Source organism: Sardina pilchardus, chromosome 2 (genome assembly GCF_963854185.1).
Source record: "Sardina pilchardus chromosome 2, fSarPil1.1, whole genome shotgun sequence".
Classification (NCBI taxonomy): Eukaryota; Metazoa; Chordata; class Actinopteri; order Clupeiformes; family Clupeidae; genus Sardina; species Sardina pilchardus.
Genome location: NC_084995.1, coordinates 28673491 through 28698524, shown reverse-complemented (window position 1 = coordinate 28698524; position 25034 = coordinate 28673491). Strand labels below are relative to the sequence as shown.

Below are 25034 nucleotides of genomic sequence, written 5' to 3'. Positions count from 1 at the left end.
GGGAAAATACACTAAAAATAACAAACAATAACAACAACAACAACAACAACAAAAAACACTGAAACATTTGGCATCGAATTTAAGGACAGAACAAGTAATCTCAATATCCACTCCAGTACCCTAAATATTCACTTCCCCACCCCACCCACATCAACCACCCCATAAAACAATGATGTGCAGAGACTCAGAGACAGCAGAATAATCAACCTGTTGGTAACAAAAGGTGTTTATTAAACGTGTCTGTACAGGATGCCCCCAAATTAGGACATGCGCTCTGCTGTACATTTAGGCCTTTGGTGTTCATTCTTAAATAAACTACCAATTTCATTTTAAAATAAAATTCTATTCACAGATGCATGTTTCTTTGAACATTTTAAAACCACACTCAGACAGTTCAGAGCACAGTACCAAAAGTGGCCTACAATGAATCAGATGGGATCGAAAACAAAAGGCAAACAGATTGATTGCAGCTGACAATATATACGTAAAACCAGAAATGTTTCAAGGTTTGAAAAAAAAAAATGCTACAGGTGGTCACTGAATGAGAAAAGCATCAACTCATTATCATAAAACCATCCAGCGATTCTTGTCCCTTCATTCACTAAGTACAAAATACATTATACGTTCAATCAATCATTATGTTGTAATTATTCAATTGAAAAGGAACTTAAAAACACCTCATGATTGGCAGGGAGAATATTATAGAGGAGGGAGCCCTGCCATTGCACAAGACACCAATGCACAGGCATCAGATTCACAACCTGACTAAACCAATATGTAAACCATTATGTCCCTTCAAGTTCACAATCAGGACCGCTTTGGCAGCAGCAGCAGCTACATATGAAGTTCAGTGTTGTTTGAAGTTGTCTATGTGAAAGTGAGTGGTACGACAATGTTGCTGTAATGTGTGATACTGATTCTTTAGAAGCTGTTTGGTACTATGATGTGTTGCAGCCTTTCCTGTCAAGACGTTCATATTTAGAGCTTCTGTGCCACAAGAAAATAAAGCTTTTCTTAAAACCCTTTGTCATACTAGCTAAGATTGGACTTAAAATGTCAGCTTGCAGAATTACATGGGGTTAGGAGGCAAATGTGGAAAACAAAACAAAACAAACAAAAAAGCTTCCATGAGCAGCCATCGCTGGAGGGGAGGGAGGTGTCAGGTGTAAAAACAGAAAATTAAGTTTAAAAGAGGCTTTACCGCTCTCTCAGTGGACACAGAGGAACTAAAAACAACACCCTGCAAAAAAGGGCCTGAGTGATGTCTGAGGGGCCAACAGAATAGCGATTTCTTACAAACATGATGGAGATGCAAAGAAACAGAGAAAAGGGGGCTTCCATTTTTATCCTGGCTTCTCTTCAAAAGTAACACTTGTTAAAAATAACGACTGTGCCTGTTCAAGGTTTTCATTCTGTAACTTTAGTGGCCTCAAAATTCACTGCCAGCTTCCTATGCTTCCGTTTGGAGGCTGAGCCCGGAGTGTGGGCGTTGGGGTTCTGTTTGGGAGTTTTGGGGGTCACCGGGGTGGTTTTGTCAGCGCTGTCCTGCGTGCTGGTTGGTGGAGGGGAGGCAGGTGGAGGCGGACCCGATTGGGTCGACAGGGCTGCGTAGGTCCCGGGGCTCGATGACGCCGCATGAGCAGAGTTGACAAATTCTCTCGTTTCATGCATCTTGCGTCCTGAGACGCGCTTCTTAGTCACCTGAAGAAAGAGACAGACATACAGAACTGTAAGAGAAAGCCAGCCACCCTATATGCCATGAGCCTGAGATGACCTTATCTTTCCAAACCAACAGTAACATGATGATTAATGATTCATCGAGACACGCAGATCCACAACTTCCTAAAGAATAGTGAAGGTGACTACACAGACCAACAACATACGAACTGAATGTATAGGTTAGGAACTTCAAGCACAGAGGAAAACTGGAACATGGAAGAATCATGGAGCTATGCAGAAATGCTAACACACTAAATTGATCACACCAGCTTGTGTTGTGTGAGGATGTGATGGGGAGAGCACGGCTCAGACGCCTGACCTGGAGAGGCACAAACTGGTTGTGGGATCCAATGGGGACGGCGGGCGGAGGGGCACGAGCACCAGGGAAGGTGCCGCCATAGAAGGGCTGGCCTTGGTGAGGAACCGGCATGCCCCATGGCAGAGGACCGTAGGCCTGGGGGGGCATCAGGAGAGAACCTGTGCAAACGAGCGTGAGTGGCGGAGCAACACACAACAACGACTCCACTGTCATGGCACTCTAAACATCTTCAGATCTTGACGACCTCTACACACAAGCTTTTCTGCCCTTGTCCACCATCACAGCAGACAGAAATAAAAATAACCTGTGAGTGACACAATTGCCCCCCCCCCCCCAAATCAGACTGTGCCGCTTGGCCTGAAGCAGAATCCACTCACCGGGAGGCTGAGCAAACATGGAGGGATGGGGCGCCATGGGGTGCATGCCCTGCATCCCCGAGAACAGAGGAGGGGGCAGAGGGAACGGCGAACCCACGGAGCTCTGCACGGGAAGGACAATCAATACAGCGCACATTAGACCATGGAGACCACCACCGGAGCCAAATCTATTTCACTGCACCTCACCACATCACATCACAAAAATAATGATCCATTTAACTGCATTGCAGCACACCACAAACAAACAACTGACATTCTCAGCATGGAATTCTGCATTCTAGGATCTAAACAGACAGGGAATTTCGATTGTTCATTGTAAAGGGACTCTTGTGCTCACCAGGCGTTGCAGGGCGAACAGAGCTGCCTTCTCCTTGGCCTCGTTCTCAGACTGGCACTGGGGACCGTGCACAAGCAGACCACTGGACAGCTTTACTTGGCACACCGTTACTCCCTGTAACCAGAGACAGAGACACAGAGACACAGAGAGAGAGAGAGAGAGAGAGAGAGAGAGAGAGAGAGAGAGAGAGAGGAATGGATGATGTGAGTGGGAGTAATTGTACATGTAACATCAAAGGTTTTAGGTTGAGCTGATTCTAGTTCATCCCCCAAATATGAAAATATATTACGTCATCAGGACTTTCCATAAACCAGTTTCTACCTTATCACTACAGCCACAGATGTGTATCATGTGAGAGAGTGTGTGTGTAGCAGTGAGTGTGTGCAGTATTGAGTGTGTGTAGTAGTGAATGAGTGTGTGTGTGTGTGTGTGTGTGTGTGTGTAGTAGTAGTGAGTGAATGAGTGACCAAGCAGGTTCCTGAGCTGACCTGAGCAGTGCGCAGGAAGGTGAACTCGGGCGGGCCCATGCCGCGGGCCATGCAGACGCGGCCCAGCTCCGCAGCCATGGCACTGTGGTGCAGCGGAGGGGGCCCAGGGGCCAGGGCGGGGCCGGGGGCGGGGCCAGGGCCGGGGGCGTCACCCTGCGGGGAGTTCATCTTGGCAGCTGTTGAGGGAGGGGGATGGCCAGGTGAGACGCAAGCACGGATTACGCACAACTCACAATAGTCCAGTAGTAATAGGGTCAAACCCGGAACAAATTAGTAACAAGCTGAATTTTTCAGGATATGTTCAGAATACCTTTAGGAATAACATACTAAAAGTCCCCGTGAATCCCCCTTGTGCTCTCTGAGATATTCAAGATGGCGTCCAAAATGGCCGTAATTTGGAGATTTTTCTGTATTTCAGGCTTAAAACCTAATACGAAGGCAATTAAAAGGTCAAAATATATGTTTTATAGGGCAAGTAAGTCAATTTCATCATTAGTTTATTGAATGGAGACATTTCATAATAATACAGTTACCTCCATAAGTATTGGAACACATGCTAAAGTTGACTGTATAAAATCGTCTTTTGGAAATTGATCTTAATGCCTTAAATGGAAAAAATGAGGAAATATCCAACCTTTAAGGGCATCAATTTTGTTTGTGAATAAGTATATATCATAATGTTTTTTTTATTTCAGTTAGCCTATTAGGTGGTTTCATTCTCATTGAGCTCAATGCAATTCAAACCAGCTAATAGGCTAACTGAAATAAAACCATGCTAATCTCTTGGTATGGTGAAGGGTATGTGATGATGTGGGGTTATTTTAATTCCAAAGGCCAAGGGTTCTTTATCAGGGTGCATAGTGTCCTGGATGGATCCATTTATTTAAAATAAATAAATGAATAAAAAATCGTCCTGCCTCTATGGGAATTTTAACACATAGGGTTAACATAGGCGTTCCAATACTTATGACCCCTGTATTTTAAGGAAAACATTTATTTATTTACGATACATTATTCATTCAGAAAGATATTTCCTAATTTTTTAATTTAAGGCATCAAGATCAATTTTCAAAAGATGATTTTATATAGTCAACTTAGCATGTGTTCCAATACTTATGGTCGGAGGGGACTGTACATCACTTCAGTCATCATCCTCATCATCAGAAACTGGTCTTGATTCTTCAGTCTCTTCATCATCTAGTAAAGATGACAGAGTTGGCCTTCCTTTGCATCCAACTTGCACATAATCCGTGCATAATGCATGACTCCGTCGCTGTCGCTGAATGACTGATGTCAAAAATCTAATATCTATAGGCTGTGACCGTGTCAATTTATATGTGAACTCCTACTGAGCTCAGGACTTCACAAGTTCACATTTAAGAATGTTCACAGTACTGTAAATGCGTGTAGGTTTCCAAGAAGAAATTACAATCAAGGATTGAAATGACAAAAAAAGTCATTATTTGCATAATGAATACCTCTCGTATACTGTATGTTTATGAAATGGCTTTATTACTTGATGTTTAGGACATTATGTACAAGTATAATATTATATGCTATATGAGGTCAGCATTATATATAATATTATGTGCTATTATATTACAAAGGTTATAGAGGAAAAATTGCTGTCTGATTGTTTGTCTAACTGTGCGTTCACCAAGAGCTACCAAAGTTGCAAGATCGCTTTTGCAGCTGCTACATAATAATTATGAAGTTGCTCATGACATGAGAGATTTTAACCTTCAATTTCAATTCTCTTAACTCAATTTTTGTTAGAAAATGTAAGATAATCTGCTATTTTATATAGCTTATAATAATAATAATAATAATAATAATAATAATATATAAAATTGTATTGTATCGTGACCTTAATATCGTGTAGCCTATCGTATCGTGGATTGAGTGTATCATTACATCCCTACTTTGAACTTTTTTTAGTCGCTCTAGTCGCCCAAATTTTGCCGCTGGTCACTTTTCTTGCTTTAGTCGCTCATCTCCATTCAAAGTCAATTGCTTGCGGTGATTTCGCAGCTTTGGTCACTCTTGGTGTCAAGGCACGGTTACATTATGTTCCATCTCACAATCATGTCGACTATCAAATTTGTATGTACATTTTGTGTCATTGTCACATTAATGATCTTGTAATCTTGGTTAACTTTAATTTTATCAGTGTGTCAATGGTGAATTTGGATTCCTTGTATGAGAAAACATATTTCATGGTTCCATCCAGGACACTATGCACCCTGATAAAGTCCCCTTGGCCTTTGGAATTAAAATAACCCCACATCATCACATACCCTTCACCATACCAAGAGATTAGCATGGTTTTACTTCAGTTAGCCTATTAGCTGGTTTGAATTGCATTGAGCTCAATGAGAATGAAACCAGCTAATAGCTTAACTGAAATAAAACCATTATGTTACTTATTCACAAACAAAATTGATGTCCTTAAAGGTTGGATATTTCCTCATTTTTTCTATTTAAGGCATTAAGATCAATTTCCAAAAGACGATTTTATACAGTCAACTTTAGCATATGTGTTCCAATACTTATGGAGGTAACTGTATTATTATGAAATGTCTCCATTCAATAAACTAATGATGAACTTGACTTATTTACCCTAAAAATCATATATTTTGACCTATTAATTGCATTTGTATTAGGTTTTAAGCCTGAGATGCGGAAAAATCTCCAAATAGCGGCCATTTTAGACGCCATCTTGAATATCTCAGAGAGCACAAGGGGGATTCACGGGGACTTTTAGTATGTTATTCCTAAAGGTATTCTGAACATATCCTGAAAAATTCAGCTTGTTACTAATTTGTTCCGGGTTTGACTCTATTTTGAGCTAATGCTCTTGGACTACAACTTGTGCTCAAGAAAACTCACTTTTAAATGGCCACTCCTTTTGAATCTTATGAAATGGGCACACACAGAGGATCTCTTCAGCGTTAAAAGAGGGCGTACCTAGTTTTTTGGAGGGTCGTCTCCGCTGCTGCTGTTGCGGGTGCTGCTGGGAGCTGTAGTGGGCGGAGTTGGGTGCATCAGCAGAGGCGGAGACTTGAGAGCTGTCAATCTTGAGCATCTCTTTGAGCATTAGTGTTCCCTTCTGCAAAGAGCCCCACAGGAACGAAAAGCACTTAATCAACCACATCACTTATGACAGCAGACACACACCTCACAGCATCTAGCGTCACACACTGTGAAAACAAACTCTAAAGTGATTTAAAAAAATCAGGGCAGTCTGAGTAAGCAAATATTGGTTAAGCAACTTAGCAAACTACAGATTTTTATGAACTGCAGTTGGGAGTGGTTACCATAGCAAAGGACTGTGGCGAGAGAGGCTCTCCCGATTGTTCAGCCGGTTCTTTGGAAGGAGCTAATGTAACAGGCTCAATTCCTTTGCCGATGTTCAGATTAGCAATCAGATCTTCAAACTCGGAGGAAACCTGAAACGGGCCAGTGTAAAGTGAGAAAGGTGGGAGTCAACGGCACTAGAGTCTGTGGATGAATGCGGTTGTGTAGGTGTGTGTAATACATTGCTTGCTATTCCAGGCGTTACTATACCTTGCTTTGCTGGTTCTGGGCTGGCAATAAATTAAAGTCTTCGTTTCTCTTCAACAGCCGGATGCCTCCAGACGGATTCTATGTTGTAGGGGTATGAAAATACATACATTACACAGGTCTGTTGAGTTCACTCTCGACTCAAAAGAGAAACAGCAGGGATAAATGTGACTATGAGAAATGAGCAATACCTACTGCTGCTTTTCATGATAATGATTATGATGGGCAGTTCATGAATTATGGAGTGGCCATCGCCATTAGAGTACATATTTCAGTTTTACTTAGGAGGCCATTAACATGTAGACAAAAACCTGTCTGGTCCCCAAGAGATTTCATTTATTTATTTTGAATCGACCAAAACACATTTGGAAATGTATGAATAAATGATGGAATATAAATACATAAATATATTAATCAATGGATTATGTGATCGATTCATCACAACTGTATAGTATTTTTCACCACAGACATCAATCTCCAGGTACTTTATAGAGCACATGTACTACATTTCATATTAAAATATGCATTTTAAACATATTCACTACAGAACTGGTGAAACATCATATATTGATCACATTAACATCACATTAAAATTATGCAACATGTTTAAGATCATTTCTTGATTAAGCAGGTTTAAAAATGGATAACTCCAAGTTAATGATTTTGTTTTTGATTAAATAAGTTAAAAAACGAGTTTGATAATAAAACTCCAAGGTTGCAGTGAACCGACACATCTAAAGTCTGACTGCACTGCAGTTGCTGTGCTGCTGATTTGGTTTATTATTGCTGGTGCCCCTATCAGAGGATAGCAGAGGGGTGGACTGGCTGCTGGGGAGACTGGACTGGACTGGACTGGACTGGAGGGCTCTACGGCTGGCCGCGTGCAGCCGGGTCAGCACCCTGCTCTGCTCCCTGTCCTGCTGGCAGATCGGCCTCCAGAACACACTCGCTCTGAAAGATACCATCTCAAAACATGTCACTCGCTCACAAGACACAGGCCCTTCCTCCTCTGTCTGGACGCACTGGACATCTCCCATCTCCGTTTGCCCTCTAAGCACATTTTGAAGGTCAGTGTAGTCCAGTCTAAACTTTAACCACACAGGGTGGGCTCAGGTAAGCACAAGTGCAGTGCCACTAACGAGTTAAGTAGCTGGCTAATGATATCCAAATGGAATTACACAGAGGCTGTGCCTGTAATGGTCTGAAGAGGGGCAGGTGGGATCTAAAACACCCTGGACAGCTGCTCTGTGGGATAACAGGGACTAACCGCAGATTGATCTCTGGCAGCTTTGCTCTGTAATTTTAGTTTATAGGCTTGATTTTGAGGAATGGATTGAACTGATGGTTATGCTTTATGGCAAGGATGTGCTAATGTATAAATGTAGTCAATTTTGGTTTATGGGATTATGGGATGACTTATGTGTTTGTTTAATGGAGGAACGTACTGGTTTGCTGGCAGGTTGGAAGCCCTGCGGGTCGCTGCCCTGACCCTTGCTTTGGCTCAGTGGACTGGCTGACCCCGTCGGTAAGCTGCCCTTTCCAGCCTAAGGAACACAAGAGTGGAAATGACTCAATGAAGGCAGACACTCCCACACACACACACACACACATCTGCAAAAAATGTCCCCATCACACATACACACAGTCATGTGGTGTGCAAACTGGCACCCCTACCAAAACACTGACTCAAACAGACTTTACACCACTCACAAAGATGTGCAAATAAACAGCCACTCGTCTACCTACAGACATGTGGAACACCGTGTAAAGTACAAGCAAACAGTGGGAAGCAAGGACTCACATTATTTTGCCAGTGAGCTGGTGGTTTCTGGGGCATTGCAGAACTCTGAAGAGCCAGCCATACATTGCTGTACTCCTCGTCTTTACCGGAACCCTGCACACACGCACACACACACACACACACACACACACACACACAATAAGTAGCCGTAAAAATAGATTGAAAAAGGGGGGAAAAATCATTGCAGAAGAGATGGACATGAACCTTGACTTTTTGCTGGTTCTTCTGGTTGAGGCCCCTGTGAGGAGAGTGTCTGTTGCCCTGAGTGTCGGCCCTGAGGTTAAAGCCTTTGCCATTCTGCTGCTGCTGGAAGGAACACAGTCAGCTTACGCACATACTGAACTGTCCTCACAATACAACTGAAGCTCACACCATAATTCATTATCATAGACATCTTCACATAGCTAATATTGGCAACATCGTGTGCAGGTGCTCAGTGAGTGTTGAGTGTGTGTCTGACCTGTGTGGGTATGAATGGGGAGCGCGGGGAGTGGTTGAGCCCTGCGAGCTGGCCCTTGTGTGGCTGCTGGCTGGCGGAGGGCTGGGGCTTGATGACGGCAGTGAGCTTGCGGGAGCCCTGCTCCAGGCGACAGCCATGGCTCAGGTTGATTAAGGCACTAGGAGGCAGCCGGTAGCCACGGCCTGCTGAACACCTACACACACGGGAACACACACACACACGGAAACATTAGGCTCAATACATCAGAGCATCACAAAAAGAAAGACAAGAAAGACACACAAGCCAAGCATACACCAGTGGACACATAATCACACCTGCAAAGGCCCACAAAGGCAATCTAATCGGGACGTCTGCTCATTTGCCCTAACTTATTAACTCCACTGCAGGTTCTGTCTTATCTCACGCTTTTATCATGGCCACCAATCTCTGTGCTGCTATTCCCAGACATGGACCTACTGCACAACAGAGCCTGTCAAATACCTGTGGCTGTGACAACAGAGCCATTCAGCACGTACCTGATAGTGAGTCCTCCAGCAAATTCCTCATCAAACATCACCTCGTACAGGACCTCGGCCTCACGCTCAGCTGGACGGGGGAGAGAGGTGGACACACACACACACACACACACACACACACACACACACACACACACACACACGAAACAGGAGCAGTGGTGAGAAACGAAAGACAGGAGAAACTACTTGTCTTAAGGCTTCATGTTCACATTCTGTCTTGGCCACAATAAGTGATAATCCAGCTCCATGGGAGCATGCTGCAACAGAAGCTCATGAACTGGGATTGGGTTCCTACAAAACCATTTCTTTATTAGGTAGTGCTTCTCTGACAAGCGCTTAATGCATAATCCCTTCCGCGGCACAAAGTTACTATACTGTACATCACATGCAGGTGTAGATCGGTCTGTGTGTGTGTGTGTACGTGTGTGTGCATGTACACACAAGGTAGCACAGGTACCTCCTTTGATCCCGATGATGGTGCCCCTCAGGCCGAGGGGGACGGAGAAGCCTTCCCTCACATTGACCACGCGATCAAAGAGACGGTACTCCACATCAGGGTCAGGCACCACCCCATGCTGTTGCTCAAGAGGCTACACACACACACACACACACACAATTATAGACAATATACTGTACATCAGCCATAGAGCAGCAACAGCAACACCACAAGGCACAATTGAATTCTGTTCCGTTTCATTTCATTTGTATTCCTTAACTCATATAGTGCCATTTTAATGCACCATGTATCAACGTAGCACATTGAAATGCTCTCAAGGCACTTCACAGAGCATGAACCCAAGACGGCAGGTAAAGGAAAATACAGTAGAAATGTATAACACACACACACACACACACACACACATGCACACACACACACACGCACACGCACACACACACACGCACACGCACACGCACACGCACACGCACAAACACACACACGCACACACACACATGCACACACACACACTATCCTGGTGGTGGTGGTTAGTGAGATTCCCCCTTCACTGTGAGTGCCTTGAGACGCGCTGTATAAATGCTGTGTTGTTGTTGTTGTTGTTGACAGGGGCGGTACTCACCCTGTAGAGCAGATGTGGCTTCACAGTGACCCGCACTTTTTTGCTGCTCCTTTTCACCTATGAAACAGGAAACACAGCAATGATGGCTCCATACAGGCATGTGTACACTGCGCACACACACACACACACACACACGCAAAACATACACAGAACAGGGTTCCCACTCAAAACCAATATAAAAGTCAAAGTCAGGGCAAGTCAGGGAATAAAGCAAGAAATCAATAAATTATAAAATACAGTGCTAACCGCAACCACTAAAGCATGTGCTAACCACAAGCACTCAAGCAAGTAGTAATGGAAAACGCTAATGACCAAATGAACACTGATTCTGCTTGGATATCTATTTGTATTCATGTATTTTGGCAAGTACATTTTAAACTGCTGCAACAAAAGTCTCTAAAATTCTGTAATTTTGCCCCAAAAACCTGACTGTCCATGTCTTGAGCACACTTAAAAATTCCATGATATTCCAGAAATTCCATGACCCGTGGAAACCCTGACAGCAGTTCTCAAGACTACTGACCATGATGCACAAGTCTAGATATCTAACCTTGGCCCTCTCCAGCTCCTCCTCGATCTTCTCCACGATGGGGCCGTCCAGGATCTGGAGGTCACAGGAGGCCCGGGAGATGGAGCTGACCGGGTGAGCCCTCAGCCAGTTGGTGATCTCCTGCACCTTTTCAGCTCTGAGTGGACACACACACAAATCTCACCGTCACTATTTCAGCACGTGGTAACTCACCCAAACCACTACAGTAATATCCCGCGTATAAGTGTATAAGCCGCAGGACAGTGTTTTATGCAAGCTAAAAGAAACAAAACCATATTAACACCATGTTAACTGCCCCCCTGTATTAACCTCATTGCTGAAGAAAGTTTGCAAAATCAATGTAGAAGCCGTGGCTTAAAGTCGGGAAATTACGGGTAAAGCCACTGCACTGATAGGAAAGAGTCAGTGTGTTCTTAAAGTGAAGGTTACCCGTTCTCTTCCACTGATGGCCATATGTCGTCCTCGTAGAAGACGTCGTCATGACTGTTCCTGGACACGGTGTTAAACACTTCTGAGAATCTGGGGAGTGCACATTTATGTCAACATTCATATTACTTTGATGTACTGGAGTGGAAACTTTCAGATGAAGAGAGGTGGATGGTTGACACACAGGCACACACAGGCAAACACACACACACACACACACACACACACACACCTCTCCAGGTACTCTGCCAGCAGTTCCTCCACTGCAACAGAGTAGACCCACTCCTTCTCCGTCCTCTTGGTGTAGCCCGGCACCTCCTCGTTCTTCTTGTTGAACTTGAGGTTGAGGCCCACGTTGGCCTTCTGCTCTCCGTGAGGACTGAGGAAGAGAAGCCCAATTCGATTACGATTATTTCGTGAAATGACAAAAGGCAAGAAATTATTTCAAATATGCTGAATTTTATTGAACATTGAGCAAATAATTTTGCCACTGGGATTTAAGTGCAAATCTTGCTCTTATTAGACAATACTAATTATTAATAATTCATTCATGTGATTAATATATAAAACAAATATTTAACTTTTGCCACAAAATTCAACACTTGCAAACATTGCACCGTAATAACCCTAGTTAAACAGAAAAATCGTTTCTATGATTTCACATTTTAACATCCATTTTAACACAATCACGATTACGATTTAAAATCGATTAATTGCACAGCCCTATTCCACAGCCACTCCAAACCGGAGGTGAGTGGTTCCACTCACTTTCTCTTGGAGCCCCTGCCGATGAAGATGCTGCCGGAGAACCGGGAGACGAGGTAGCTGGTGATGCCCAGGCGGGAGGCCAGTACGTAGCCGGGGCTGTACTTCACAGAGTATTTCTGCCGTGGGGACAAGGACAGGAGAGTTAAGTTAAGTCAAGTCAGTCGTAGCCCAGCGGTTTCAACGGGTGGTGAGCGTTCACCAGTGTGCACCAAGTGCTCGGTGTATTGGACAGAGACGGGGCACTCACATGCTGGTTCTGGATTAAGGCATCGAGCTGCGGCTCGCAGGGAACAGTGAAGACCACCCGCACCCGTCCCTCATTGATGACGTCACTGGAGTCTTGCACCTTCATCGTGAAGAATATAAACAGAATCAATAACACCCAGGTACTCTGTGGAAAATATGCAAACAGCCTGGCAACCCCTAGCATATTGATTATCAATGGCTTAGGAAGGCGCAGTACGATAAGCAGGTGAGGTGGAGCGGTAGTAACAATCAGTGAGTCTATGTCAAATTGAATAAAATCAGCTGCTAAATATCAACTTTAACTTTCAAAGTGTTGCTAGTGTGACTTGAAAACCGACCTCTCCCATGGCGCCGTAGTACGGGTTCCCCACCATAAACACAGTGATGGCGGGAGGAAACAACTCGTCCAGCGTCTTAAAGCAAGATGTGGAGGAGTCGAAGGCTTTGATGTCCTACAGGAAAAAAAAAAAAAAAAGAAGGGTTGTAGGGAAAAGAAGATGTACCAAAAAGGAGAAACCAATAGTGAGAGACACACTACAGAGGCAGAAACAGCAGAGTCCGGCGAGGTCAAACCTTAACAACGGTCTGGTAGGGGTGGGGCAGGACCTGCTTGGCCCACTGCTTTTCCAGATGCACTTTCCCGTCCTGGCCTGGCACGTACTTCCTGCCCGTCAGCAGCTGGGCGTACAACACCACCACCGTCTGATTGATCACCACACCCTTCCGTTTGCCAAAACTGGACACAAAAGCACATGCATTACAGACACGTCCAGACAGGCATAAAAGTGGGGTCACCATTAAGTCCGAGTTGACCTTGGGAAATAGGACAGGTAGCTGAGAGTACAGGGATGCTGCTTACTACTCTGTAAGGCCCTGCGAGTCCTTCTCCCAGTCCTTCTGCTCCTTGTCACTCAGGTAAGACACTTTAATAGGTGGAGGGTTGGAGGGCTCCAAGTAGAGCTTCTGAACACCTGGGGGCTCTTCCAGGTAAAACCTTTTAATTAAAAGAGAAATGGGAAGGTAAAAAAAGAGTGAGAAAGCAGGACTTTGAGACTCCTTGGTATACCTGAGAGAGTGTGTGTGTGTGTGTGTGTGTGTGTGTGTGTGTGTGTGTGTGTGTGTGTGTGTGCGCTTGTGTTTATGTGTATGTGTACCAAACCTAGAGGTCAGATGTCTCTTACTTGGTCTCTCCATCAGACACAGCCACAACGCGGGCTTCCTCCAGGTGAGGCCAGTTCACAAACAGAGACTTGCCGAGGATTTCAGATGCCACGTCATCACACACCTGGGAGAAGAACAGAGGAGCACGTACAGTATGACCCACGTTGTGTTTACTCGACCACGCGGCTCGGCCTTCAACCCGCCTGGGCTCACACCCACGACTTGCAGCACCTCAAATCTGCGGACGTGCTAGCAAGGAGACCTAAACCCATGGGTGCTGCGCTAGCGTCAGTCGCTTAACACATCTCTTAAGGCCTTGTTAGAGTGGGCTAATTTCTAATAAATAAATAAATAAATAATGGCACTTCTCTGTAACTTAAGGTTTTACTAATTGAACACCAAAGCCAAAACAACTTTGCATTTGTTTTTAATCACCATTACTGTGGTGGTGGCCTCACACCAAAGCCACATAACACTTTGTAACTAGTAGAGTACAGTAGCAGTAACAGTAACAGTAGTAGTGCGACCCGAAACATGTCTCACGCGGTGAGAGGCGAGTTATGATTGAATGATGGCTCACCGGCTCCCCCTCCTGGCTGGGTAAGATGTCCAGGATGGTGTTCTCCCCTCGACTGCTCTGCTGGAACACCACCACACCGGCCTTCTTCTTGTAGAACTGGAGACCCATGAGAAGAGGAGTTTGGTCAATCAATCAGTGAATGTGTAGGACTCTAATCGGCATCATTTTGTCACAACCCCCCCCCCCCCCCTGCGAAGACCCTCGCAGAGCTGTGGTGCAGCCTGGCTTCTGGTGCGAGATCTGAGGCTCACCTTGTGGCGAATGTGCTGCAGCGTGGGGAAGCCGCAGAAGTACAGCGAGCCCCTGTCTATCCGGCGGCCCACGTGGTTGAGAGATACGTGCCAGGCATCCATGGGCACTGGGGTCACCCTGAAAGTGGACAAGCAAAACCGGTCAGTCATCGGCGTCTGCTCAAAGACAGGGTCCATCGGGCATACATTCAGGAATTTGTCATCTCTTGTTTACACACTGGGAAAATTCACTGTTTTATGTCGTCCAATATCAATGCTCCATTTTACACAGCTGGACAAGTGTACCAAACATGGACTGCATGTTTTTTTGCTGTTTGTTTTAACTCTTCCTGTTCAACACATCAGCCGATTCAGGTGCACAAAGTAGAAGACAATGCACACGTGCGTACATTGTGGATTGAGATGCTGTCTAAGCACTTGGGCTTCGCACTTACTTTACATGGCAGTGCATAATGTGGGGGAACAGCTCCGTTAACGAGGACTCGTAGCGGTAGTCCAGGTCCTTATCAAACATGTACAGAGCACACTCTGTATGCCTGTTCCGGTCCTTTTCTGCCCTGGTCATCTTGTCATTGAAAGGATCCATGGCAGCAAGCAGCAATTTCTGAGAAGAGCACACGAACAAACACACATGTAAACGGTAAACCTCCACACATCTGGAAGAAAAGTTCTTTCAATGTAAATATATTTGTTCTACAAAGACCTCTAGCTGTCAAGCATCAATGCAATTGGCAAGCTGTTGTATGTTCAGCAAAATGCAGAAACTTGTGGGGCTCTGTAGAATTTTAGCTGTCTTGAACACAGCCACAAAGCACTCTTCAATTGACTTACACTGTATTTAAGTATAACTCTGAAAGCCTACCCAGCAGTAGCTGGTTTACATGCTACCTTTAGTGAATATCTTGGATATTTGTGAATATCCTGGCATTTAGTGAATATCTTGTCAAAACACATGTAGTTGATATTTCTAGGCAATACTGAATTTATTTTGAAATGGGAAAACACCACATAGCACCTAATTTCTACAAGTTCTGATGAACTCTTCCAGCAGCCATACATCTTATCAATTATGTTGTCTTTGGCTGTCATCTGTGATCTGTCCCTTTATGTGAGTAGTTTGTGTTGTATGTTGTGTTATGCTCTTCACTCCTGAACATGAATTGCCCCATTTGGGGGACAAAATAAAGTTGAAGTTGAAGTTGATTAACCCACGGGCAGCAGACACAGCTCAGTCACCCACCTCGTCTATGAAGGTGATGAGGACCACGGCCTCCCACTCCTGCTGCTTGCCGTTGAGGTCCGTTTTGAAGTCCATCGGGTAGTACTCAATGATGGGGGAGCTCTCGGAAGTCATCAAGTGCTGCACAGAGAAGACATGGACAACATTCAGTATGATGAGCCACTACAGGGCATTGGGTTCCCCATCAACAGGGATGCCAACAGGCAAGGGGTGAGAAAATGGTAAAACCAGTCACAACTAGTGGGCATGCTCGTATATTAAGGTCAATACGTACTGAAAGAAAATGCTCAATCTACTAAAAACAATTCTATGTATGTAGACCTAGTGAGCACCATATAAAAATGCATAAACATGTATTTTCTCTAAATTATTGATCAATTAGGAGTGTATATGTGTAAGTATATGTGTGTGTGTGTACACATATCTGAACACAAGATGATGAGTAAATGCATAACTAGCATGGTATAATCACATTACCCTGTAGCACTGAGGCAGGAGATCTTTGCTGGCTGCTGGCAGGACACCCAGCAGCTGCTCAAAGGGCATGAAGGGCTTTCCCATGTCAAAGGTCAGTTTGAGGTCACGGATGTTCCTCACATCAGACAGGAAGGGAGCGTAGTGATGCGGGTAATACCTATCACAGGAAGCACAGATGACATCATCAGACAGACAGTTTTGAACAGACAAAGAAGCACTAAAGGGGGCAGAACAAGAGAGTAAATGAATGCCCCCTATGGGTTAGGAGATAGGGAAGCGCAAGGCTGAGACTTTGACCGTGTCCAAAAGTCAAGGGCGCACGCTGGATAGTACCGCTCTTTCCAGTAGCGTCTCAGTTAGCTTGCTCCTCAGTATGAGTCCCTACATTTGGACAGCACAAACTAGTTGGAGTCACCTGACTCGGGGAGGGGGGGGGGGGGTGTCGCTTGACGAATAGCATGACGTGTGGAGCTTTACCTGCGCTGCGCAATGGATTATGGGATATCTGAGGCCATAATGCACGATGCATCGATGCACGCTTGGAAATCACGCCAAACGAACAGTCTATTCTGACGTAACTTCCGGAAAATGCACGCTGCCCAGTGTGTGTACTTATGATTAAGACACAGCCCTAGACTGAGACCTATGGCATTTGGCTAGGCTGGCTGGTAAAATGAGACTAGTACGACTTTAGATGACAGCTGTTTGGCAGAGCAATTACTATTTCTGGTTACTTTAAATTATGAAAGTATCAATTTCTTGCCACTTCTGGATACAAATTGGCAAAGTAGAACTGTGGTATTACACACACACACACACACACACACACACACACACACACACACACACACACACACACACACACACACACACACACACACACACACACACACACACACACACACACACACACACACACACACACACACACACACACACACACACACACACACACACACACACACACACACACACACACACACACACACACACACACACACACACACACACACACGGCTATTCTCTTACCAGCTCCATGACTGAACCCCATGGTAATAGTAATGCAGAATCCACTGGATTCCCTCTACATAGCACTTGGCTTGACTGGCCAGAAATTCACTGCAGGGACAAACATTTGCAGACAATATAAGAATCAATTTCACTACATGACAATTGCACACACCATGCTACTTTTTTAAATGCCTGTCAGTCCGCCTATGGGAATGTATTTCACTCACTCTGAAACGACTTCCACACCCATCTTCGACATATAGTACATGCGTTTATACTGCCGGAACTCCACCTCAAATAGCTCCTCTTCCTCACCTTCTTCCTCTGCACAATCTGAGGGATGAGGAGACACATGGATCAGCGCTGACTCACAGTGAGCACATTCAGCTAGTGTCCGGGCCAGTGAACACATTGAAGTGTGCAGGCCAGTGAAGGATCATAGCATGACAGCAATGGACGAATGCAGCGTGGATACCTTTGATTGGGCTGTTGCCGGTGTCCTTTCCACTGTCCAGAGCAGCGAGGCATAAGGAATCCTCCTGTGACTGATCACAAAAAAGGGTGACAGCAGGAAAACACAAATTCAGTTGGTTTGTTTCTTCATTAAATCAGGAAACACAGATCACAAAGCAATTCACCTTTGGCTAAGTAAAAAAGCCTCATGGGTTGTAACTTTTACAGACAGGCATACGGCTTCCATTGAAGTTCTATTTAACTCCGGTCTGAGACTGCCAGACTTCGCAACAATAACTAAGGGGGGCGAGCCTTAGCCAATGATGGGGACAATGATGAGACAAAAAAAAAAAATACTTTTCTGCTTATCCCTTCAGTTTATCTCTTTTGATCACATACTTTCCCTGAATGTCTCACCAGTGGCCTGATTACAAGGAACTACAATCTCTTTCCAGTGGTTAGCTTGAGGGAGGCTTACCTTGCTCTTCCTGATGTCTTTGCATGCTTCCTCTGCAGCTAGACCAGCAGCTTCATTCAGGTACTTGTTGCCCACTTTGCTCTCAAACCACTTCAGGTCCACAAACACGTCATTAAAGTGCTCACGGTCAAACTGAGGAGCAAAGATCAGCACAGGTCAAAACATCACAAAAGGTCCTTCTGTTTATTTACTGGTTACTCTGTGATCTGTTACCTTACCTCAGACAGCTTCTCCAAGTACTTCTCAAAATTAGCAAGATTCAGAAAGCCGTTCTCATTGAGATACCCTACCAAAGGTGACATACAACAGGTATTAGCAAAATATAAACGCCAAAACAAACAAACAGAAACAAAAAGCGTGTTAAAATTTGCAATGTAGAGGCAAATGATGTTTTGGTATGGTTAACACTCCAAACAGACATTAGCTCCTCAGATGGCAAACATTTGCCTTTGATTACACATATAAACACAACTCTGTGCTGCACTCAGGTGAGTGGTCAGTGTACAGGAAGACAGTGGAAGCTGTGCTCAAAATGTGCTGTGTGCTAAGGTTTTGTGCGGCGCGTGAGGGGTCGACAATACAGGTCACAAGAGTGTGCATGCGCGGCGCGCGTGCCTGCGTGTGTGCCACCTGCGCGTGCCGCGCCAGGATGGCGTTGGGAGCGCCACTCACCCCCGAGCGTGGGCAGCACGCTGATGTAGGTGCGGTAAAGCAAAGGCAGAGCATCGTGGTTGATGTGCAGGTGAGGCAAGTGAGGGATGAAGTCGTTGCCCACCAGGAAGCCCATCAGGATCCAGTCATCGATGACCCGCTCCAGGTCATACTCAAACGGGATCCTTTTCTGAGGGGGAGGCACAAGGTGGGGAGCACATGGTGACCAACACGCAGCTACATTTGTTTATACAGTAATTTCCCGCATATAAGCCACATTGTGTATAAGCCGCAGGACAGTGTTTTATGCAAGTTAAAAGAAACAGAACCATATTAACACCATCTTAACTGCTCCCCCTGTATTAACCTCATAGCTGAAGAAATTTAGCAAAATCAATGTATAAGCCGCGGCTAATAGTCGGGAAATTATGGTAAATACAGCAATGAAAAAGCATTTACACGTTCACATACATTTGTCTTATACTGTGCACATGAATGTTTGCAGGTGTGTATAAATGAGTGGGAGTCTGCGTGTGAGTGAGTGTGTTACACATGTACATCTTTTGCTGTGTAAGTGTCAGTTGATATTGAAACATATGAATGCACATATGTATTGATAACATGATGAATGTGTCAGCGTGCATACCTTAAGGTCTGAGAACTCATAGTCAATGTACTCCCTCATGAGGGAAAGGTGCAGCAGATGAAACGTGGTCTCCTCGGGAGCAGTGATCCTACGGGACGAAAAAACGGACATTTCACAGTCAGTGAGTCGACAGTTTTTCTATGTGTATGGCTATGAGCCACCAGGAATAAGACCACAACCCCCCAACCCATACTGTACATGTACTGTACCACCATCGTGCTACTGTGAAATGACACCTTAGCTTTACAGGGTCTGAATTAAACCTTTTTTGTTGGTTTATTTTGCTAAATTGTTCCCACACATTTCAAAATTTCGGCCTAATGTTCACTTTCTCCTGCTTCTCATTCAGTTGCATCATTTATACAATTGCGCCGTGGAGCCAAAAACGTCATTATCATAGTCCTTTCAGATCGCCTATAATGATGCATGACGCATAGACAATACAATTCTGCTGCTACAAATGTTCATAATTGGCGTTGTCACCTTTGGTGACCACACACACACACACACACACACACACACACACACACACACACACACACACACACACACACACACACACACACACACACACACACACACACACACACACACACACACACACACACACACACACACACACACACACACACACACACACACACACACACACACACACACACACACACACACACACACACACACACACACACACACACACACACACACACACACACACACACACACACACACACACACACACACACACACACACACACACACCTTTTCTGGGACTTCTTCCCACCGAAGCGTACCTCCTCTCTCAGGAGAGAAAAGTGTGGTTCATGGCTGGTGAGGCCGAGTATGATCTGTTGACAGAAATCAACCACATATGGTCATCGCAAACTCAGACTCCAAACAGATGAAGAGCGTTGTGTCACGTGATACACACTAGTGTATGGAACCAGACACTTACCAGGTCAGCATCCAAACCGTAGAGGCAGTGTCGCGTGTTCGGATTATGCCCTGGTTTGCCATTCTCTGATCGAATGAACTCCATAATCTTGTGCTCTCCTTCTCCAGGTGTCTATGAAATGTGTTATGAAGAAGTTATTAAACACCCAGAGAAAAGAAAAAAGAAAAACGGCCGCGCGTGAGCTCTGTGCGTGACTTTCACCTCGTGGCCTGACAGGTAAACATTCACGCCCTCCCACAGTCTGTCAGTGGACAGCTTGCTGTGCACAAAGTACTTCAGCTGTTCCTGTAGTCTGGCCATAAAATCAGTCCCTGTACAACACAAGAAGAATCGAGCGAAAATGTGGATGAGATGATGAAAAGCCCTGCATCCTACAAAACGAATCTTGAGTCTAAAGCAACACTAAAGCACTTTTCTGTCGCTCACAAGCTATTTATTTATCCAGCAAATAACAGACAAGGTAGAATATGTTGCATGATTTAATGAAAGTACGATGTATTGCAACATCGAAGCAAGTCAAATTTGTAGTTTCTGATGTCTCATTTCATCAAACTACAGATACACTACCCCACCTAGTAAAGTTACATAGTGCGGTTATAGCCGATAGAGGGCCGCGAAGTGAAAGCAGAAGTGCCGTTCACCCTGTTACGAGTTGATGAACCGCTGAAATGATTTTGGAAACATTATTTTAAGGTACAGAAAACTCTTTAGTGTTGCTTTAACACACTACCACTACAAAGTGTCACCTCAAATATAGCATCTATACAGGACATGGCAAACCAAAATGGTCGTCATAAAAGCAAAGCACACCATTACTGGCAGGGGGTAGAAGTAGGTTAGTGGTTCCTTACCTGGAGTGATGCAATTGGAGTCAAACCTGGCTTCTGTTGGTAGGACTTCTCCCTTCTCCAGGGCCTTTTTGATCTTATCTTCTGCCTCTTTGGCTGATCTACACCATACAAATGAGAAAAAGGTCTTTCAAGTAAAATGGACAACTGAGCACAAACATGAAATCAAATATAACGGAGATCAAACTGATTGTAATGTTAACTGTTATGGAAAAACAGGACACTCATCGGGCAATATGCCTGCAGTGTGACTGTGATAAAGTACCTGAATCTCCTGCCACGCTGCTGGTTCATCTTAGCCCTTGGGGCAACCCCATCCACGGCCATGAAGAACACCTTCCTGGGTTTGATGATGCGGAACAAAACCTCAATGTAGTGGAAGATGTCTGCAAAGATCTTCTCCTCTGTGATGCGGAAGTGTACATCCTCGTCATTGGGGTGTGAACACTGATGGATGATTCCGTTCATGTCCAGGTACAGGTTGTCAAATTCTGGGATCTGAAGTTAAATACAAATGTATGAGGAGGACAGAAAAAGCCTAAACTGTAGGCTGAACCAATACAATAGCTTAATTCAGAGCTTAATTAATGGACATCATAAGAAACACACAACAGCACAAAGAATTGATTCAAGACAGATATGTCTCAGAGGACACTGCAAGAAGGAAAAGAAAGCATAGTAGGTCCATAACCATAACCACTGACAGGTACTCATGTGTGTTGCTCTAAACTTATGTTAACACTGCGTTAACAATACCACACTATTCATACCTTTGTATACTTGCAAGTTGATTAACTAGTTAACAGTTCAGTACATGTGAAACATTACCAACAGAAATGCCAGATAGCTGGTACTATCCCAATAAGTTTAAGGCCCCTTAAAAGTATTCTTTTGAGACCTATTCTTGTCAATTAGGGCCATTGTCGTTCACTCTGCTGCCTTGGCTGCATGACCCATAGATGTTGTGTAATTGTTGACGAGTACCAGTATCAATAATATTATGTACTCGAGTACTCAATGTACAATTATATTATGACATTATTGCTGTGGTCGGCCTGTGACAATCAGCTAGTCAGCTGACCTTAACATTGACTGTTCTCCTAGGTGCTTACACAAAAGCCCTTATGGTTGCATCATGCACACACAACTTTACACCAGTTAATGTTATTTCTCACGTAATAAATAATAATAAACCGCTCAAAACCGGATCACATGACAGTTACTCATTGTCATAACTGACATAACGTAACTTGGGTAACGAGTTAGCTAACGTTAACTAAAAAAATGGACAACGTTGCCTCGCGGAATCATTCTGCTAAGGTTAGCTGTTTGACTAAAATTAATGCTAGCTCAGTCTCCAAATGAATGTAACTAACGTTAATTTAAGGACTAATGAATGTGGGTGATCTTATCGATTGGCTAGCTAATGAAGGTAATTAAAAAGGTGAAAATATAACAATTACTTTTCTGTATGGCACAGAAACATATGCCATCATAACTGTGTCTATGTAAACAACGGGCTGCGCTAGCATGTCTGTTTTGGACCAGAGGCAACGTTACGTGTAGGTGAAAAACTCCTTAAGGCCTGCGTGCTAACGTTAGTCAGCTATTTCTCTAGAAAATAGCTGATTCGTTGCCTGTTCTGTATTCTGCTAGAAATGTTGGCAACTACCTTCAATGTTGATGCAAGTTGAAATAACCTAACGTTAACTAACTTAACGTTAGCTAGCTGACTGGTTAATGAGCTGTGCTAGCTGACAATACATACCTGATGTTCCTTGACAACTTGACTTAGACAGGGATATCGCTCCGAAATCCATCGATAAAATTTTGGTACCCCCATCTTTGCCTCTCCAAATAATTACTTCTAAAAACGTAAAGAGGAGAAGAGCGTTAAGTTTTCATAAGAAGTTAATATTGCTTGTGAGGCTAGCTAGCAAGCAAAAGGGTCTCTTTCCGTTGAAGCTAGCAAGTGTTGTACAGGACATAAAAATGTCCGGGCGAGTCCTGTGACGTAATAAATAACGAAACTGAAAATGGAAAAGACCAGATTTACTCATAACATCAATAAAATAAACACAACATACTCATTGGTTATACAACAATATATTTACATTGATATGATAGATTCTTAGGCTTGTATGACGACAGAATATATATTTTTAACCAGTAGTGCTACCAACAATATAGTCCGGTCGGACGATGATTTGTCAACTTCATTTTTTTTGGCCTAGCCTACATTCAATAGTCGTTTCTCTGATAGCCCACAACAGTTCATATTAGATGCAAGCAGATGCATTTAACAAATGACTTGCTAAAATATATAAAAAATAAGTAGAAGTAAAAGCAAAAAGCCCCAATGATTCATCCATAATTTATTATCATTATCATGACAACAACAACAACAATAGGCCTAATAATAACTGTTGTTTTTATCCTCTCCTCCAATTTTTAGGTCATTCGAATTAAACATGGAAGTGGACAGAGAATATCAACTCCTCTGCTCTGGTAGACTTTACGGAACATTGTTTATCAAAATTACCAGACACAGAAAAAGCTTCTTTCCACATGACAATATCCTTTTAACTAATTGCCTTAACTGTAGTGCTATATATCATGGTAACACTTTATAATAACTACACACAATTCATCATTTATTCATCATTTATTAAGCATTTAAATAATACTAATTAGTTAATGGTTTGTTCATCATTAGTAATTTATTGTTCATGCATAATTCATCATCAGTAAAGCATTTGTTCACTAAGTTATGAATGGTTTGTTCATAGTAAATAAAACAAATGTTTGTAAATACATGGTTTATACCTTATAAATAATGAAACAACCATTTATAAATGAAATCATCTCCCTATTATGAACCAGTTACAAACTATTAGTAAATGCTTTGATCATCATTTAAGTATTACTCCTATGCTAATTCTCATATTGTAATTCATGATTAACTCAGGAGTTACAAGTGGTTAGTTAATGATTTTTGTGAGCTCATCTAAAGTGAGGACTGTATATGCCTTGCTACATATTTACAAATGAGTTATAATGGTTACAGTTGCATTTATTCATTAAGCAGACCCTTTCATCCAAAGAGACTTACGCTATCAATGAAATTAAAGAGCAAGGCCACAATGGTGGCACCCAGGGATTGAACCCCCAATCCTTCAGCTTACAGCATGCTAGCCCAATGCCTTATCCACTACACTACCCCTGCCCATGGCTATTGTGGCTATAAATAGTTATATGTGTTTTTAACTGAGCGGATGTTATGTTCCTCACTTCACAACAAACAATCAATAAACACCAGAGTAAAGTGACAATGTTTTTACTTGGTTAACTTCTCTTCCGTATATGTCCGTCAATTATTTACTTGTATTCTTTAACTCTCTAACTATTGTATCAATGCGCTGCTTAGTGCTACATCAAATGTAGTTATACGCATAACAGGAAAGTAGTCCTCTGAAAACAAGTAAAACTAGATCCCATCCACTTTCAAAGTAGTAGTAGAGGTAGTGTAGTGGTTAAGGAGCAGGGCTATCATTCTGTCACCTGCTCAGTTGGGGGTTCAAATCCCATCTTCTGCGGTTGTGTTTAATTTAATTGACATGTGTATGTCACTCCGGAT

At 43.6% G+C, this 25034-nt stretch overlaps 1 protein-coding gene across 3 annotated transcripts; it reads right to left on the bottom strand.

Annotated features, from left to right (window-relative positions):
- Positions 1-183: 183 nt before the first annotated feature.
- On the bottom strand, positions 184-23364 carry xrn1 (5'-3' exoribonuclease 1). 3 transcript variants are annotated; one of them, XM_062524909.1, is made up of 42 exons: positions 23166-23364; positions 21663-21895; positions 21401-21498; positions 20751-20860; positions 20550-20660; positions 20357-20442; positions 19595-19682; positions 18970-19138; positions 18516-18583; positions 18298-18429; positions 17842-17911; positions 17594-17699; positions 17385-17474; positions 16356-16512; positions 15879-15998; positions 15073-15242; positions 14639-14756; positions 14388-14483; positions 13828-13931; positions 13506-13640; positions 13220-13382; positions 12985-13098; positions 12648-12746; positions 12401-12516; positions 11865-12011; positions 11636-11725; positions 11207-11342; positions 10657-10713; positions 10038-10170; positions 9581-9650; positions 9066-9258; positions 8810-8911; positions 8606-8698; positions 8250-8348; positions 6808-6885; positions 6558-6689; positions 6208-6349; positions 3241-3416; positions 2753-2866; positions 2416-2518; positions 2039-2196; positions 184-1701 (listed from the first exon to the last, which is right to left on the bottom strand). In XM_062524909.1, the coding sequence occupies exons 1-42, from the start codon at positions 23238-23240 to the stop codon at positions 1408-1410; spliced, it is 5145 nt and encodes a 1714-aa protein (XP_062380893.1). In that variant the 5' UTR covers positions 23241-23364; the 3' UTR covers positions 184-1407. The 3 variants fall into 3 exon arrangements, with proteins under 3 accessions (XP_062380893.1, XP_062380902.1, XP_062380910.1); XM_062524918.1 differs by having other exon boundaries at positions 8810-8908; XM_062524926.1 differs by lacking the exons at positions 184-1701; positions 2039-2196; positions 2416-2518; ... (3 more) ...; positions 6558-6689; positions 6808-6885 and adding an exon at positions 7119-7755.
- Between the last annotated feature and the right edge of the window lie 1670 nt (positions 23365-25034).